At 40.4% G+C, this 14,855-nt stretch overlaps 2 protein-coding genes across 2 annotated transcripts; one reads left to right on the top strand and one right to left on the bottom strand.

Annotated features, from left to right (window-relative positions):
- The first annotated feature begins 3,078 nt into the window (after positions 1 to 3,078).
- eif3jb (eukaryotic translation initiation factor 3, subunit Jb) lies at positions 3,079 to 8,107 on the top strand. The gene is made up of 8 exons (XM_010731331.3): positions 3,079 to 3,220; positions 3,372 to 3,460; positions 5,051 to 5,105; positions 5,226 to 5,332; positions 5,469 to 5,565; positions 6,353 to 6,523; positions 6,651 to 6,724; positions 6,886 to 8,107. The coding sequence occupies exons 1-8, from the start codon at positions 3,208 to 3,210 to the stop codon at positions 7,012 to 7,014; spliced, it is 735 nt and encodes a 244-aa protein (XP_010729633.1). The 5' UTR covers positions 3,079 to 3,207; the 3' UTR covers positions 7,015 to 8,107.
- On the bottom strand, positions 7,889 to 14,579 carry cilp (cartilage intermediate layer protein, nucleotide pyrophosphohydrolase). The gene is made up of 9 exons (XM_019260750.2): positions 14,126 to 14,579; positions 13,111 to 13,259; positions 12,697 to 12,750; positions 12,324 to 12,593; positions 11,955 to 12,134; positions 11,509 to 11,814; positions 11,241 to 11,349; positions 10,984 to 11,132; positions 7,889 to 10,811 (listed from the first exon to the last, which is right to left on the bottom strand). The coding sequence occupies exons 2-9, from the start codon at positions 13,172 to 13,174 to the stop codon at positions 8,452 to 8,454; spliced, it is 3,492 nt and encodes a 1,163-aa protein (XP_019116295.1). The 5' UTR covers positions 13,175 to 13,259; positions 14,126 to 14,579; the 3' UTR covers positions 7,889 to 8,451.
- Positions 14,580 to 14,855: the final 276 nt, after the last annotated feature.

Genomic DNA, 14,855 nt, shown 5'->3' with positions numbered 1-14,855 from the left:
ATATATATATTTACAGTATATATCGTGAGTTATGTTGATGGGATAACAGGTACATAAGCTCATGTAAAACCTGATTATAATAGGGTTGGTCAACTTCATTCTATTCTTGCTGTGAGTTTTGTATTGTTGTGCTAAAAATTATTATAAATTAAAATAAACCAATCTGCCTCTATTTGACTCTTTTCCCCCCTCATTTAGCATGAATGAATTGTTCAAAATATTTTCTCACATTTACAATAAAAGTTTGCGTGGTTATTTGGGGACAATAATTGATAAAAACTTGACACATGACCTAAATACCTCAACAATCTGTAAAAAGGGCCTACAGAGATTATACTTTCTGCGCAGGCTAAAATCTTTTAATGTTGATAAGACCTTAATGGTTTTGTTTTATAGATCTTTTATTGAGTCAGTTTTAACTTTTTGCTTGATCTCATTTTATGGAAACCTGTCGGTTAAAAACAAAAAATGTCTGTTCAAAATTGTGAGAGATGCCAACAAGATAATTGGCATGCAGCAGCTCTGTCTCTCAGAGATCTTTGATAGACGAGTCCTACAGAAGGCTCAGTCCATCCTGTCTAGCCCTGACCACCCATTGTTGCAGGAATTTATTTATTATTTCTCTGCCGTCTGGACGGAGATACATGCTACCTAGGGCACGAACAAATAGGTATAAATTCTCCTTTGTTCCACGTGTAATCAATGCAATCAATTTGCACAATTCTTAATCGCACTGTTCTTGTGGCATCTGTTTATCTCTTATAGACTTTTTGCTTTCTGTCACTTATATTCTTACTTCTTTTAGGATTGTTTAAATCAAGTTTGGTTGCTTTAGTCTGCGTCATTGTTCTATGTCACTGTTTGTCTATACTCATATTCATAATATAGTGTATGTACTCCAACAATGACTTCAGAAAGCTATAGTAAAAATAAACAAGATGAGCAAAATGTTTTTGCAAAGATGTAATACTATATATGTTTTTGTGTTCTTGTCTGTAATCATCCTGGAGCTGTCTCACCATCATCTGCTATTTCTTTTAATGTTTTCCAGCTGTAAGTAGCTCCTCCACTGTATGTCCTTTGTGCATCTGCAGCATCAAGTTAATTTAAAATGTATATAGACATCTCTGCGTTTTTTCTAAATTCCCAATGTGCAGATCTTTAATCCATGTTTTTGCTTGTAGAAACATGTGAGACAATCCTGGTAAAATTTTAGTGAAAACTCTTTCTGTTGATCTCCACACTTGCTCTGAGTGTAGTCACCAAAGTCAGATCTTACAGAAAAGAGGCACAAAACCCTGGCTAGAGTGGTATGTAGTGTGGAATTGGGACACATTATAGGACATAATTTGAGTGTTTGCTTTATTTATCTCATAATTACATACATCTGTGGAATCGTTGAATTTGTAAGAGCTTTATTTTAACTAGCAATCCTTGAACCTTGAGAGTGATTGTGAACTTCTTGTATGAAGATGTTCATTCACAGTCCTCCATCACATAAAAAAACTCATTTGAGTATTCTTCTATGTATTGCTGTGAAACAGAAATGTACCTCTAACACCGGAAGATCAGTGAACAACCGCAGAAAATGTGATGAAATACATAATAACATTTGTTTTACTGTGCTTTTTGTTATGATATGCAAAGACAGATAACCCACTGGGATCATATTTTGCTTGGCTCTACATTTGTATTGGTTTCTCTGTGTCCCTGTAGGGAAGTCACTGGTTGTGAACTTCTTGTATGTTCATTCACAGTCCTCCGTGAGACAATCCTGTTGAAATTTTAGTGAAAACTTTATTGTTTGTTGTGTAAGTTGCATTGTTTTGACCAGAACAAAGAGATCAGAGCACATCACCCCAGTTCTTAAGTCTTTACACTGGCTCCCAGTTAGCCACAGAATAGATTTTAAAGTTCTGCTACTAGTTTACAAATCACTGAATGCTTTAGGCCCACAATACATAAACGGCATATTAGTAGAAGAAGTAGAATATAGACCAGTGGTTCTTAACCTGGGTTCGATCGAACCCTAGGGGTTCGGTGAGTCGGTCTCAGGGGTTCGGTGGAGCCTCTGCCCTGGAATTTTTTATATCATTTGTTACAACATATCTTTGCGAGCAATCGTTTTTTGAGGATGCTGGACATAAAAACTAAGAAAAGGAACAGACTTTGCTGTGAAAATGACATGAGACTGGCACTTGCCAAGGTGAAGCCACGCATATCTGAACTGGTCTCTCAAAGGCAACAGCAGAAGTCACACTGAGGTAAGTTGTTGTGAGTTCATGCACTGTGTTGGTTTTGTTATTTGAACAAGGTGATGTTAATGCACGGTTCATTTTGTGCACCAGTAAAAAAATCATATTTTATTTTTTACTAAAGAAGGGTTCGGTGAATGAGCATATGAAACTGGTGGGGTTCGGTACCTCCAACAAGGTTAAGAACCACTGATATAGACCCAGTAGGGCTCTGAGATCTACTGACTCAGGTCAGATAGTGGAACTGGAACAAACTACCAGCAGAACTGAAATCAGCCCCAACTCTTAGCACTTTTAAATCCAGGTTAAAAACTTTTCTCTTTTCACGTGCTTATGGCTGAGCTCTTTTAAAGAACTTTTAAAGAATTATTCATCATAATCCAGTGATTCGTTTATCGTTTTAAATTGTTTTCAAATTTGCTATTTTAATGATTTTAAATGACATTCTGATGTTTTTAATTCAATTTTCTTCTCTGTTTAATTTTTTTTATTTCTATTGCTATTGCTTGTCTTAATGTCAAATGTTTTTCCTTGCCTCTGTAAAGCACTATGAATTGCCTTGTGTACGAATTGTGCTATACAAATAAACTTGCCTTGCCTTGTCACTGCAAATCAAATTTCCCCTGGAGGGAAAATAAAGCTCTGAACTGAACTATAATATTTACAGTATGATAATCCAGGCGGGCATGCAGCCCCCAACAAGAAAAGAAAAATATAGTGGCCTACCATCCAAGTCATAAACAAATGTATATATCTATATATTATGTTTACCTATTTAATGAAATTTAAAAAAAAAAAGCCCGGGTCGCCATAACATGGTCATGTTGCCTGGAGCGGACATTAGATAAGCAGAGTGACGTCCAGAAGGTGGGAGCTGTTCCCGAGCGTGGCCAACGGGCTGCAGCACTGACTCCACTGCGAGCCTGTCAAACACAAACCAACACAAGCCATCATGGCGGACTGGGGTGAGAAACTTAAGTTTGGGGGGAGAGGAAAGCTTATCTGTACACCATCCGCTTTGTTTTTTTACGAGCCTAACACTCCGTTATTGTCGCACTCACTCGTTAGATGTGGATTGGCCTAACGAATTTTTCATGTTGTCGTTTTTTTTTACAGACGCTGAGAACTTTGAGCCGGACGAGCCGATTAAAAAGGCGGCAGCGATGGATAAATGGGAAGGCGAGGACGAAGAGGAGGATGTTAAGGTACGCGAACACGAGAAGTCGTTTTGGGGGGGGTTTATAAAGTTAGCCGTCTTTTAGTTAAACCAGCTGTTATCTTGGTCAAAGCGTTGGCTGTGATGTCGTGCTTCAACCCCTCCGAGCCTGTGTTAGCTCCGTGCTAACTCATGTGGCTGAACTAACTCAGCTGCTAAAGCTGCTAAACTGACGTAACGGCACCGTTATCCCCGCCAGTCGACGGTTGTTGAATAAACTTAATTCCTGGACGCTAATATCGATTGTTTTATTTTGGAAACCGACAGTTTTCTGTGTAATTCTCGGCTAATTTTCGAAAAACGTAGCTTGAAGCTAACACGTTAACCGGGCCACACAGCTAGCACAGACGCTAGCTCCGGTATCGGCTTGAAAATGCGACGATGGCGCCGACAGCTGAAGTTGGAGTACTTGGCTCTCTCTGGCTATAATAATCCAAAGTTGGTTGCATTAAATGATTATGTACGATTAGCGTTTGTTCTGAATTCCTCCAGCTTGGCTTTACGTTCAAAAGCGGCCACATGAGGCATGAGCGTTAGCCTGCTAACCAACTCTAGCCACAATCAGATGAAATCATCCGAGTTGATGACTCAACTCCGAGCCCAAGAAACTAAGGCCTAGAACTTTCCGAGCGTGTGACAGGAAACTGGGGCTCAGTTGATGCCGCCATACAGGTGGTGGCGGCGTGTTTGCTGTCCAGAAACCTCAGATAATTCACCCAGGGAAAGTGCCAGCAGAGGCCTCTTCGATTGTTCCGTTTTTCTGTCGCATATGGTGATGATTTCATGCCCCTCTGTGCTACAGACTATTGTCTTACTCAGCACACGTCTGTGGCAAAAACACAGCTAATATGTAAATAAACATATATAACCCCAAATGGAATATATTGATATTGTTGGATTTACAGTATGCTCAAATACAACAGCCTTTTTTTTACGTGTAAAGATGAGTTAGTTATTCCATTTACAGTTTGAATTGTGTTTTGTATTTTTAGGATTTCAGTTACTGAAATGATTATGAGGATATTAATAGAGTGCAATACACCTCTGACTACTTGGCAGACTCTAAATGACATGTCTGAACTTGTTTTTTTTGGATCAGTCCCCAGTACGAGCAGTGGTGTCAAGTCTGGCTGGTATAGTGATAATCCAATGTTAGATTTATTACATGCCATTCAGATCTCACTGAGTTCTGATGAGACCTCTACTTTGTCATTGAAATTTGATGCTGTTCTTGTATCTGGATGGACTTGAATCACTGAGCCTTACCTGTTGTTTCATAACATTGAAACCTGTCTGAACGCTTAATCACCTAAATCAGTGTGTGTTTCTGTGTTTAGATATGTCTCTCCGTTACGTTTGCCATGCATGCTTTCACTGTTTGTACCTTTTTAAGTCTTAAGTTTATTTCCTCATTATTATAGATATTTTTTGTTATATTATATGTATTATTAAATATATAATACAAACTTTCCAAGTAACTTACTTATTTTTTAACAATCAACATTTGTGTCAGTATTTTTAAATACAGCTTGGCTGTGTAACCTGCATTATAAACCTAATCCATCTCTTTTATTTGCAGGACAACTGGGATGATGAAGAAGATGAAGAAAAAAAAGCAGCTGCAGCAAAATCAGGTGTGTTCTCGTAAAAACGTTCCACTTCATCGTATATTAATGAATAACTAAGTTGTCTTGTTTGTTAGTTTTTTTTTGCAAATTCACGTGTTTGACTGTTCCATCCTTGTAATTTTTCAGAGACAAAGGTTTCTGAAAAGAAAAAGTTAATTGAGAAGATCAAAGAGAAAGAAAACAGGCTAAAGAAAAAACAACAGGAGCAGAAGGAAAAAGAGTTGCAGGCTGACGTGAGTTTTATTTAGTTAATTAATTTTATTTATTTTTAACCCTTTCTGATTTTAATAGTTTGTATATAATACACACAGCAGTTGTCCTTTCTGTCATCGCTTATAATTTGATTTTGTTGCATCTGTTGTATTACAGCAAGAAGAGCTCACTCCTGAGGAACAACAAGCAGAGAAGTTAAGAGTGAAGAAACTACAGGAAGATGCCGACTTGGAGCTAGCAAAAGATGCTTTTGGTAAGTCAGGATCAACTTTCCTATGGAGGAGAAAAAAAGTGGGGAAAATTCCCCATGTTTCATTTTTATATAGCACAAATGTCTTGTTCTTCCATGATACACACCACTTCCCTTTTTGTACATTTGAAACTGTATCTTCTCAACAGTATGTGATTCATATTTAATGTAATACTTTCCCTGTTGTTATACTGTTGATTTCATTTACTGCAACCTTTGACTAATTTAAATTTGCTCATATGTTTGTTGAATTGTCATGTATGTAGACTAGGCCCTGATCACATCTTAACATAGAGGTATTTCTAAAAAACTTTAACATGTTGTGGCAGGCTTAAATGAAGTGTGCGTGCATACAGTATATGATCTATAGCTTGACCGATACAGGATTTTTGAGACTGATGCTGATATTCAACAGTTTAAAAATCTAAAGATGTGTCAGCTGATCTTGATAGTGAGCCCTTTATTCATTTTTGAATCGTAATCGATACACATACTGAGCAGGACATTTTAGAGTTGAGAAATCAACTTGCCAGTGCTCCCTGCTGGACTAACTATGTAATGGTGACACTTCTGTAGTCTAATTTCTGGTGACTGCTGTCATCTCAGCACCCTCAATTAAACCCAGTTTAAACGCCCTTGAACTACATCAATGGTATTAGCACTACTAGCAACACACCACAAACAAATGGACTTTGCCTTTGTGATTCTGTACGACCTTAGAAGAGACATCAAACTGATCTTCTTTTTTTTTTAAATGTGTGTGTGTGTGTATATACATTTTTTTTTGCAGGTGTGAGCAGCACTTCAAACAGTGTCACTGGGATTGATGCCATGTGTCCATCTTCCAAAGAAGACTTCACAGAGTTTGAAAAATTGCTGAAAGAAAAGATAACTCAATTTGAAAGATCTGTGCATTATTCAAGTTTCTTGGATTCATTGTTTCGGGAACTCTGTATTTCATGTAAGCCCACCATCTTCTACAATCATTTTTACTGAACAATATTGATTGATCGTTATACCTGTTCACTTTATTAGTACTGTAAGTTTAAATCAAAACAGGCCTAACTATTGTTCTCTCTCTCTTACAGTGGAAGTAGATGACTTGAAGAAAGTCAGTAATTCTCTCTCAGTCCTACTTAGTGAAAAACAGAAACAAGAAAAAGTGAGTGACTGTATGCTTATTATTTATTAACATTCAGAAGGGGGTGCTGTATACCTCCCCACAGTCAGACCTAATGTGAACTGTGAAAGAGTTGCAGTAGCTGCATGTGTAGTCATTTATAACATGCATCTATTTAAAGTGAATTTTATTCTCTTTAATAGCAAAACAAAGGAAAGAAGAAGAAGAAAGGCGTTGTTCCTGGAGGCGGTTTGAAAGCACAGTTGAGAGACGACCTTGACTATGCAGAGTTTGATGGTGGCTACGCCCAAGACTATGAGGACTTCATGTGACACTGGCTCCATCACTATTGCCCTTTCCCCCTCTCAACCCTCAGAAATGCAGCTGTACCTTCTCATGCTGTCCAGTGCCATCCTGGAAAATCTGAACTATGTGTTGCCCCCTTCATTTTGCTTCAATGACCAGAGGGACTATACCAGGGAGCATCCAGTTTCACCAACTCTTTATGTTCATACATATGGAATTGCCTTTTCTCTGTCTCATTCAGCCTCTACTCACACTCTTGACACACACACACAATCATGTAATATCGGTTGGGTGACCCAGCTTCAATGGAGAATACATTGTAACTGCTGTTGTCTGTGTTTTGCAGGGCTCGTTTTTATTAAATGTTGCTCCTGTCAAAATGGCAGATACAGTATTGCAGTTACAAGTGTAGTGACATAGGAACACAAGGTTCTATGCAAATTCTTTAACCAGAATGTCATGTGTATATATTATAGGTCTCACTTACCTGTGGATGGTTCTCTAACAGGGAAGTATATAGTATCTATAACTTTGGTTGCCAAATTCAGAACAATTATTCAGTACATTATTCATCTTTATCTCTGGAAAGGTTGCATTGTGGGTGAATTTGAGACTGACGCAACATGTAAGTAGTAGTTGTAATTTTACAGAGAGCACATGACATTCACTGTAAGGTAAAAGGGATAGAAAAGTATAATAAATGTGACTTTAAAACCTCACAGCCATTCTCGATACATCTCTGGAATAGCCTTGAAAATATGGAGCAAAGAGTGCTTTTAGGTATTTTTTGTGCATGACAAAAAGTAATTTACTAATTTGATTTCTACTAATGCAGAAAAAGTATGGATCAGGCAAGTGGATTAACTTGCTAAGACTGGTCTAATCATTGCTTCTGCAGGCTTGTATCAAGTGTGATGAGGAGCGGGGGCTTATGGGCTTCACCCCACCATGTCTTCATATGGGCTACAGTTAGTTGAAAGGGGCATATTTCTCCTTTTTCTTTTCTAGCAATTGACCAGTTTCAATGTTACATGGACAGTTGGATACATACAACGTGGAAGATACAGCATCTGCAGTGTTTTATAAGCATCTAATTTAATAAATCACTGGTCAAAAGTATAAGTCGTGTTTCTGCTCTTGTTTACCACATGAATGAAAGAGACTTTAATGAAATGACAGCACCCAGCTCACGGATTACTGATTTTTAGGCATGTGTAATAAATACTCTATTTACAGTTTCAAGTAAATATTTACCACAGTACAATTTGAAAATGTAAAGTAAGACAGAAAAACGATGCAAGTACTCCTTAGGAAGAAACAACAAGAAATAGGTTTGTTTAGTTACATGTTCAGTTAATTTGAAAATAGTCAATATAAAATGTATCAAACCATAACTCTATCTACTCTCCTCTCAGTTTCAGGTGTTGACTTTGTCTCCATGTTAGAGCCATGTCTTTTGTTGTTTAGCTCGTTGCCTTTGTGCGTCTTCCTGTTGGATTTCTGGTGCTACGTCTACGGCTGTTGCGTGGTGTGTTGGCCCTCTGCCGGCGTCGGTTCTGTCGGCCTTCTCCTCTCACTACACTTGTAACTGTCTGACCTTGAGTATTCTGCTGGGCCTGGAAGACACTCTGACGTGTGACCTCACGGTCTCCGCAGGTGAATGACAGCGCTACGCCCTCATTGCCCTTCATGACACGAGATGTACCATCAGAAGTGCCATCAAAGCAGCGTCCAAGGGCAATCTCTTTGGCTGTGCGGGGATCCTGGTCTGTCACCGTATAAATTCCATAGTTATGGCCTAGTGGGTCAAGAGGTGCTAGCATAGTGAACTCATTGGTGTCATTGTTGACGGCTAGGGGCAGGTGGTTGACCAGATACTCTTGAAGCATTGGGTTGACATGATCTCTCTTACAGCTTCCTTGTGGAATCACTTTAACCAGGGTACGATCTACACGTTCCTGATCATACAGCATGCCACTGCACTTGAACTCCAGGCACACAGCTGAAATAGTCGCTTGGTCCATGTCACGGATGCTTCGAGTGTCGCGGAGCCCATACAGCTGGCCTACTGTCTTCGGGTGGGTGCCACCCATGTTGCGGGACCGCACATTGATCTCATGTGGGCTGCTGATTTTGACTTTAATGTAGCAAGACCTGTATTCCATAGGCTTGGGCCACCAGGAGAGGTAGTCTTCGGTCCAGCTCATTGGGTCATCTTCGTTGAAAGGCACTGTGTTGTAATCGTAGCGGTCTCCTTCTACTCTTGAGAAACGGAAGTGTGACGCACTGAATGGGGCCTCCTCACATTCTTTCAAGTTCTCAAAGGCGTACACTGGCCCATTGCCTTCCTCAGCTGTGTTGGAACTTGGTTTTGCCACATTGATGCTGAATGCTGTCTTCTTCACTCTGGGATCCTCATGGTCAGACCGCCTGTAGTTTAGCTTATTCAGGTAAGGCTGAGGCACTCCAATGAGATTAGGATTGAGTTTCGGAGCAGAAGGGACAGCCTCCAGCTCCTCTCCCCCAAGGTTGGCCATGACGTAGGCAGAATAGGCATCAGCTTTTTGTTCATCGCAGAAGGCAGGGAGACAGGCACCATTGGGGCCAGTCACAACGCTATCAAAACGGCCCCAGGCACGTGGGTTAGTGGAGTAGCCGGCTGTGGGCTCCATGTTTATAAGACTTACAACAACTCCCTCCACCTGCTCACTGGGCATAAAGCGTTCACTGCGGAAGGCCCTCACTTTCACATAACACCTGCGGTTCTCTGGAACGTCCAGGTTAAAAAGACGTCTCTCTCTGATCTCCATGTTACCAATCAGAAAGGTTCTCTCCTCCCTTTTGCCTCTTTTTTTCTTCTCTACCTGCAGACTTCCTTCCTCCTCCCACAGGCCAGTGTCAGGGTTCAGTGACCACAGCTTCATAGTATTAAGATGATCAGCCATCTTCACTTGGGCAGAGTCCAAGAACACCTTCACTTCACCTGCGTTCAGGGGCTCATTGTTTTCCTCACCCCTAAAGTCAACAGAGAACATCCCATAGGTTCTTAGGGGCAGGGTATCTCCTTCATCTCCTACAAAGTTGAGATCACTTTGAGCTGCAGCAGCTGTGGAGACATCTCTGGGGTCGAGGAACGTTACACTAGCATTTACATTACCCGTGAAGACCTCCCCTTTCTCTGTATAGAAGGAATTGGGAGGAATCTGGATTTGAACCATTGGCTCTTGGCCTTCCACCTCCCCAAGCTCGAGAGTGTTGATTTCTGTAGAGCTAATGGTTACAGGAGCTTTCTTCCTAAGAAGTTTGATCTCATGATAAACAGACCCTCCTTTGGTGTTAAATGGAAGTACCTTTGTGGTGTTGATAAATTTCTGCATGTTGTCCACAAAGGTCAGGACTAGCCTCTCTGTTTCTGGAGGAACCTGGATGGAGAATGTACCTTTGTAGCCTGTACGGCTGATTCTGGCTCCATTCATAAAGATATGACCGAACCTCATTGGCTCACCATTGTCTGCAGCAATGGCCCTACCGTGCACAATGGCCTTAGTGTCCACACATTTCTGGCAGCCACACTCAGTCACCACCATGGTAGGCAGTTGGTAGCCTTGGCAAGTTAGCTGCCTCTTTTCCATCTTTTTTACACCACAGCAGTAAGCCATTTTGTCTTTGCACCTGATGCCATTGTCCAGCTGTCCAGCACATGTCTTTGAGGGGCACTTGCCGACATCGTAGTAGAACGAGTCCGTGCTGTTTTGGTAGCAGTCATGTGGGAGATGGATGAGGTGGGAATCAGGTGTGGGATTACATGAATGCTCATCTTTACCTGTGTAAGAGATGTAGAAAATGAAAAATTTTGATTTAGTTTTATCAAAATGACATCTAACTGAATTTAAATAGAGTATGTACATCAAATGACATGTCTGTAATGCTCACAAATTCTGTTTATTCACATTCTGTGTGTTGAATATGTGTTTATGAATTTATTGAAAACACACCTAAAATTTGAAGTGTAGCTGATTTGGTCTTAATAGCCCCAGATGGACCACTTGCTCTGCAGTAGTACTCCCCAGCCTGCTCAGAACGCAGATCTTTTAGGACCAAGGTGCTGTCGGACTGCTTCTCCAGGAGACTGTTGTTATGAAACCTGTTGGTTCACAAGATTTAATGAATATACCATATTTTTTAAACATTAGGCGTATCTGTGTGACTCAGTGTCATCTGTGGACTATAATTTCAACATTAAAAATCCTACCATTGGTACTTGTCTGGTTGTGGCGTTCCTGCCACTTTGCAGCAGAAGGCTGCAGTTTGTCCCTCCCTCCTGGCCTTGCTCTCAGGGTTGCTCAACACATGAAGCTTTTCTGACAGATCACAATGGGAGATAAAATACTCATTACCTATTAGCTTCGTACTTGCTTAACAAACCTGTCAGGGACATGCAGATCTAAACTTTTTGGTTACAAATCTAATGTGTACTACAGTCAAATAATGTGGTGTAAATTCACAGACATTCACAATACCTGTTCTTGTCAGCTGGATACTGAGAACAGAAGTACGTTCAACACTATAGGGCACACTAACACTGAGGATGGCATGCCCCTGCAGGCTGACTGTCAGGGTGGTGTTGCCATCAGGGCAGATACCAGGGATGCGGAAATGTCCGTTGTGGTCGGTGATGGTGAGGAGTTTGCCATGGCGAAGGATGGTAGCCCCTTCAGCAGTGAGACCCCCGGCACCACGAACAGAACCCAGCAGGATGTGTTCTTCGCACATGCATACATCACACTCAGCATTCACCTTCCCCATCACACACTGCAGGGAGCAATCTGAAGATCAGAATTATTTAAGGTCAGACTTTTTGTGAATACTGAGTCTCCAATATCTAATGAGCTCAGTTGTGGCTGGACTGAGGGAAAAAGGGAATTGCAGAAGAAGGGCCTGTCCAAGTAAACCAAGACTAGCTCACCTATTTTAGGGCACTCTGGTCCACTGCATGCTTGCCCCTCAACTTTAGGGCCACTACATGGCACAGAGCGAGACTGGCAGTTTCTGGTACGCACTTGGACCCCCACCTGGCCGCAGAGGGCAGGGCATGGGCTCCAGTCTGACCATGGACTCCAGGTACCCTGAATGTTCGCACTGTTATCTGTTAGGAAAAGAAAGGACAGTCAAAATATCAGCTGAAAATATTAAGCATCAAAGAGGTATTCTCTTATTTGCATGCATATCATCAGTCATAAGCCATGCTCTTGAGGTACAAGACTCTATGGTTTTGCTTTTACATTAAGACAAACTTTTGGAGTGAATGAGTATTAAAGAAGTTAGAAGATTGAACCTTTGGAACAGAGAAAGCGGACTGCATAGTTGGAGCAGTTGCGATCAGGACCCTGTTCTTCATTAAGGCACCAGAAGCCCACAGTGGGATCTGCGTGGACCGTCTCCCCAGTTTCACGGGCTGGGACCCATTCAGTGGTTCTGGCTTCAATTGCCCGGGGCGTCTCACACACTCGGGACCTATAGTAGAAACGAATTGCGTCCAGCTGCTCATAGTCTCCACGGCCTCCGGGATGATCAACATTGAACCATGTTGTCCACTCATAGTTGTCTAGACACAGAAACAAACATAACCTGAATGCAAGCTCATGCAACAGTTTTCAAAATACCAGAAAAAGGACATATTTGATTTAAAATTTTGGAATAAGAATTACCATCAGAGTGGTACACAGAAGGACTTGAGTCTTTGTTGTCTCTTCTCCATGATCCTGCAAGAGATAAATCAGAAAAAAACTGTGATACTATTCTTGGCTGGGTCTCACATAATTTTTACTTCTGCTTATGCACTCCATTACTACTAAATTAATCTGAACAATGGATTGCCAGTGAATTGCCACTTCACAACTAAATCACACATTAACATTACATTTTCCTCTGCCTGAGATTTCAGTGTGGAGTGCAAGTTTGTCTTTGTCATAATTCATCCAACTCTGTATTGTAATTTCCAACTGTGTTTCTGTTTTGATGTACTGTACATACATTTGTTCCTTCTGACTGTTTTCTAAAATGTGTGTACTTGCAGGGAGTGTGCAGTGCTTAACAAGACTGGATCTTTACGCGTGACCCACCTTGGGCTGTAAGAACAGTGGTTGTGGTGATTCCCAGGATAAGAAGAAGTGCCCACACCGACATTCTTACACACTGCCGCTACGTCTGACCCTTGAACTTTCACCTCTCCTAATATGCGTTTCACACCAGGAACTCCAAAGAAGTCTCACTGGTGGGAAAATGAAGATAAGAAAATGGTGAAGTACATCAAAAAACAATGTTCTATGTTTCCAATGTTCAATGTTACATTTAAGTTTAAGTGAAAAAACACCTTTCATACCTATAGATATGAGTCGACAGACACTTATAAAAATGCTGATACTTTAAGGGAGTTTTAGTTTTGAACTTTACAATAATGAATAAAATAGTTTGCATGTAGAACAAAAATGTTTCTTTAAGGATGAATTCCATCCTCCTCGTCTTTTAGGGTTGAAAACACATGGTTGGACAGAACCCCCCACTCAGATTACACATCTGTGTTAGCCATCACCATTTGTCACTGGAGCACTCAAACATTTCTGCATCCACTGACGAAATGCTGGCTACACAATCCAAACACCCACACACAAGGTTTGCATTTGTGCACTTTAAGCAAAAAAGTGAAAAGGAAAAGAAAGAAACCGAAGAAAAAACACGGGCAGAATTGTACACGACAGATTAATTATATAAATTGAAAGAACAAGTAATATACATAAAATAATGAGTACATTCTTTGTCTTTGGGCAGGATGGGTTATATGCAATAGACGAGAGTGCAGTAATTAAAATAAAAGCCTAACAAGTAATGTATTGTAGATGATAATTCATATTACAATAATGTTCAAGATACAGACTGTGGAATTTAAATGAACTCTACTTTCTGTAAGTGTTTTTAATATTAGACCACTAACTCAAAGGACTTTCTTCAGATTACATTTTAAATCGTACAGAATAAGTTGCATTTAGACTGTTTATTCCCCTGACTATAATTCACAGTGCATAATTAACAGATTGATATGGACACATGAAAATATTAATCAATCTATTTCTTTCTTACCTTCTTGTTGAATGCACTATCCTGGTTCTGAGCTCCTGGCTTCAGATTTTTGGACAGGAATACGCTTCTTAACTCTTTCCCTCTTTTTCTGTCCTTGTATTTTCTCTCTCACATTTCTCTCTTCCTCCTGTATTCTTCACTCTGGTTCAGCTCACTCCTTCAATGTCTCTTTTATACCCCTCTGCCTCTAGCAGCCCTCCCTCCCCTCTCGGCAGTGTGCCACAGTGTCTTTTGATTACACTATTATGCTTAGAATTCATCACCTTCATTGTGCAACCATGACACCCAATGGTTATTAGATGCCGTTACATGTGAAGGAGGGCCAGACAGGGGATCTGAGTAACAAATGGTGGTGTTAATAAATCGAACCCCCCGATGTCCCAGATCAATGCTGATTGAGTCAAAGTGGCTATTTGTCATCTGCTCTGCTCTCAGTGTACTTTGCATGACTTTGCATGCAGAATGTACAGCTTGATAAGAAAGCTCATCTAATGCATTATTAATATATTCATTGATTATAAATAAAACTCTAAGCACAAATACGATTCTAATGTCACATGTTTTGGAAATATGCTGACCTTTATGAAATCAAATCATGGCTTCTAGTCTAGAACATCTGTAATAGTGAGAAGACTGGTTTTGTAATTTGCAACCCTGATTCCAAATAGTTCTCTGAAACAAATAAAAACAAAATGCAATGATTTGCAGATTGATTTTTTAACATTTAATG

This window comes from Larimichthys crocea, chromosome VIII, assembly GCF_000972845.2.
Source record: "Larimichthys crocea isolate SSNF chromosome VIII, L_crocea_2.0, whole genome shotgun sequence".
NCBI classification, from domain to species: domain Eukaryota; kingdom Metazoa; phylum Chordata; class Actinopteri; family Sciaenidae; genus Larimichthys; species Larimichthys crocea.
This window is presented reverse-complemented; position numbering and strand designations above follow the sequence as displayed.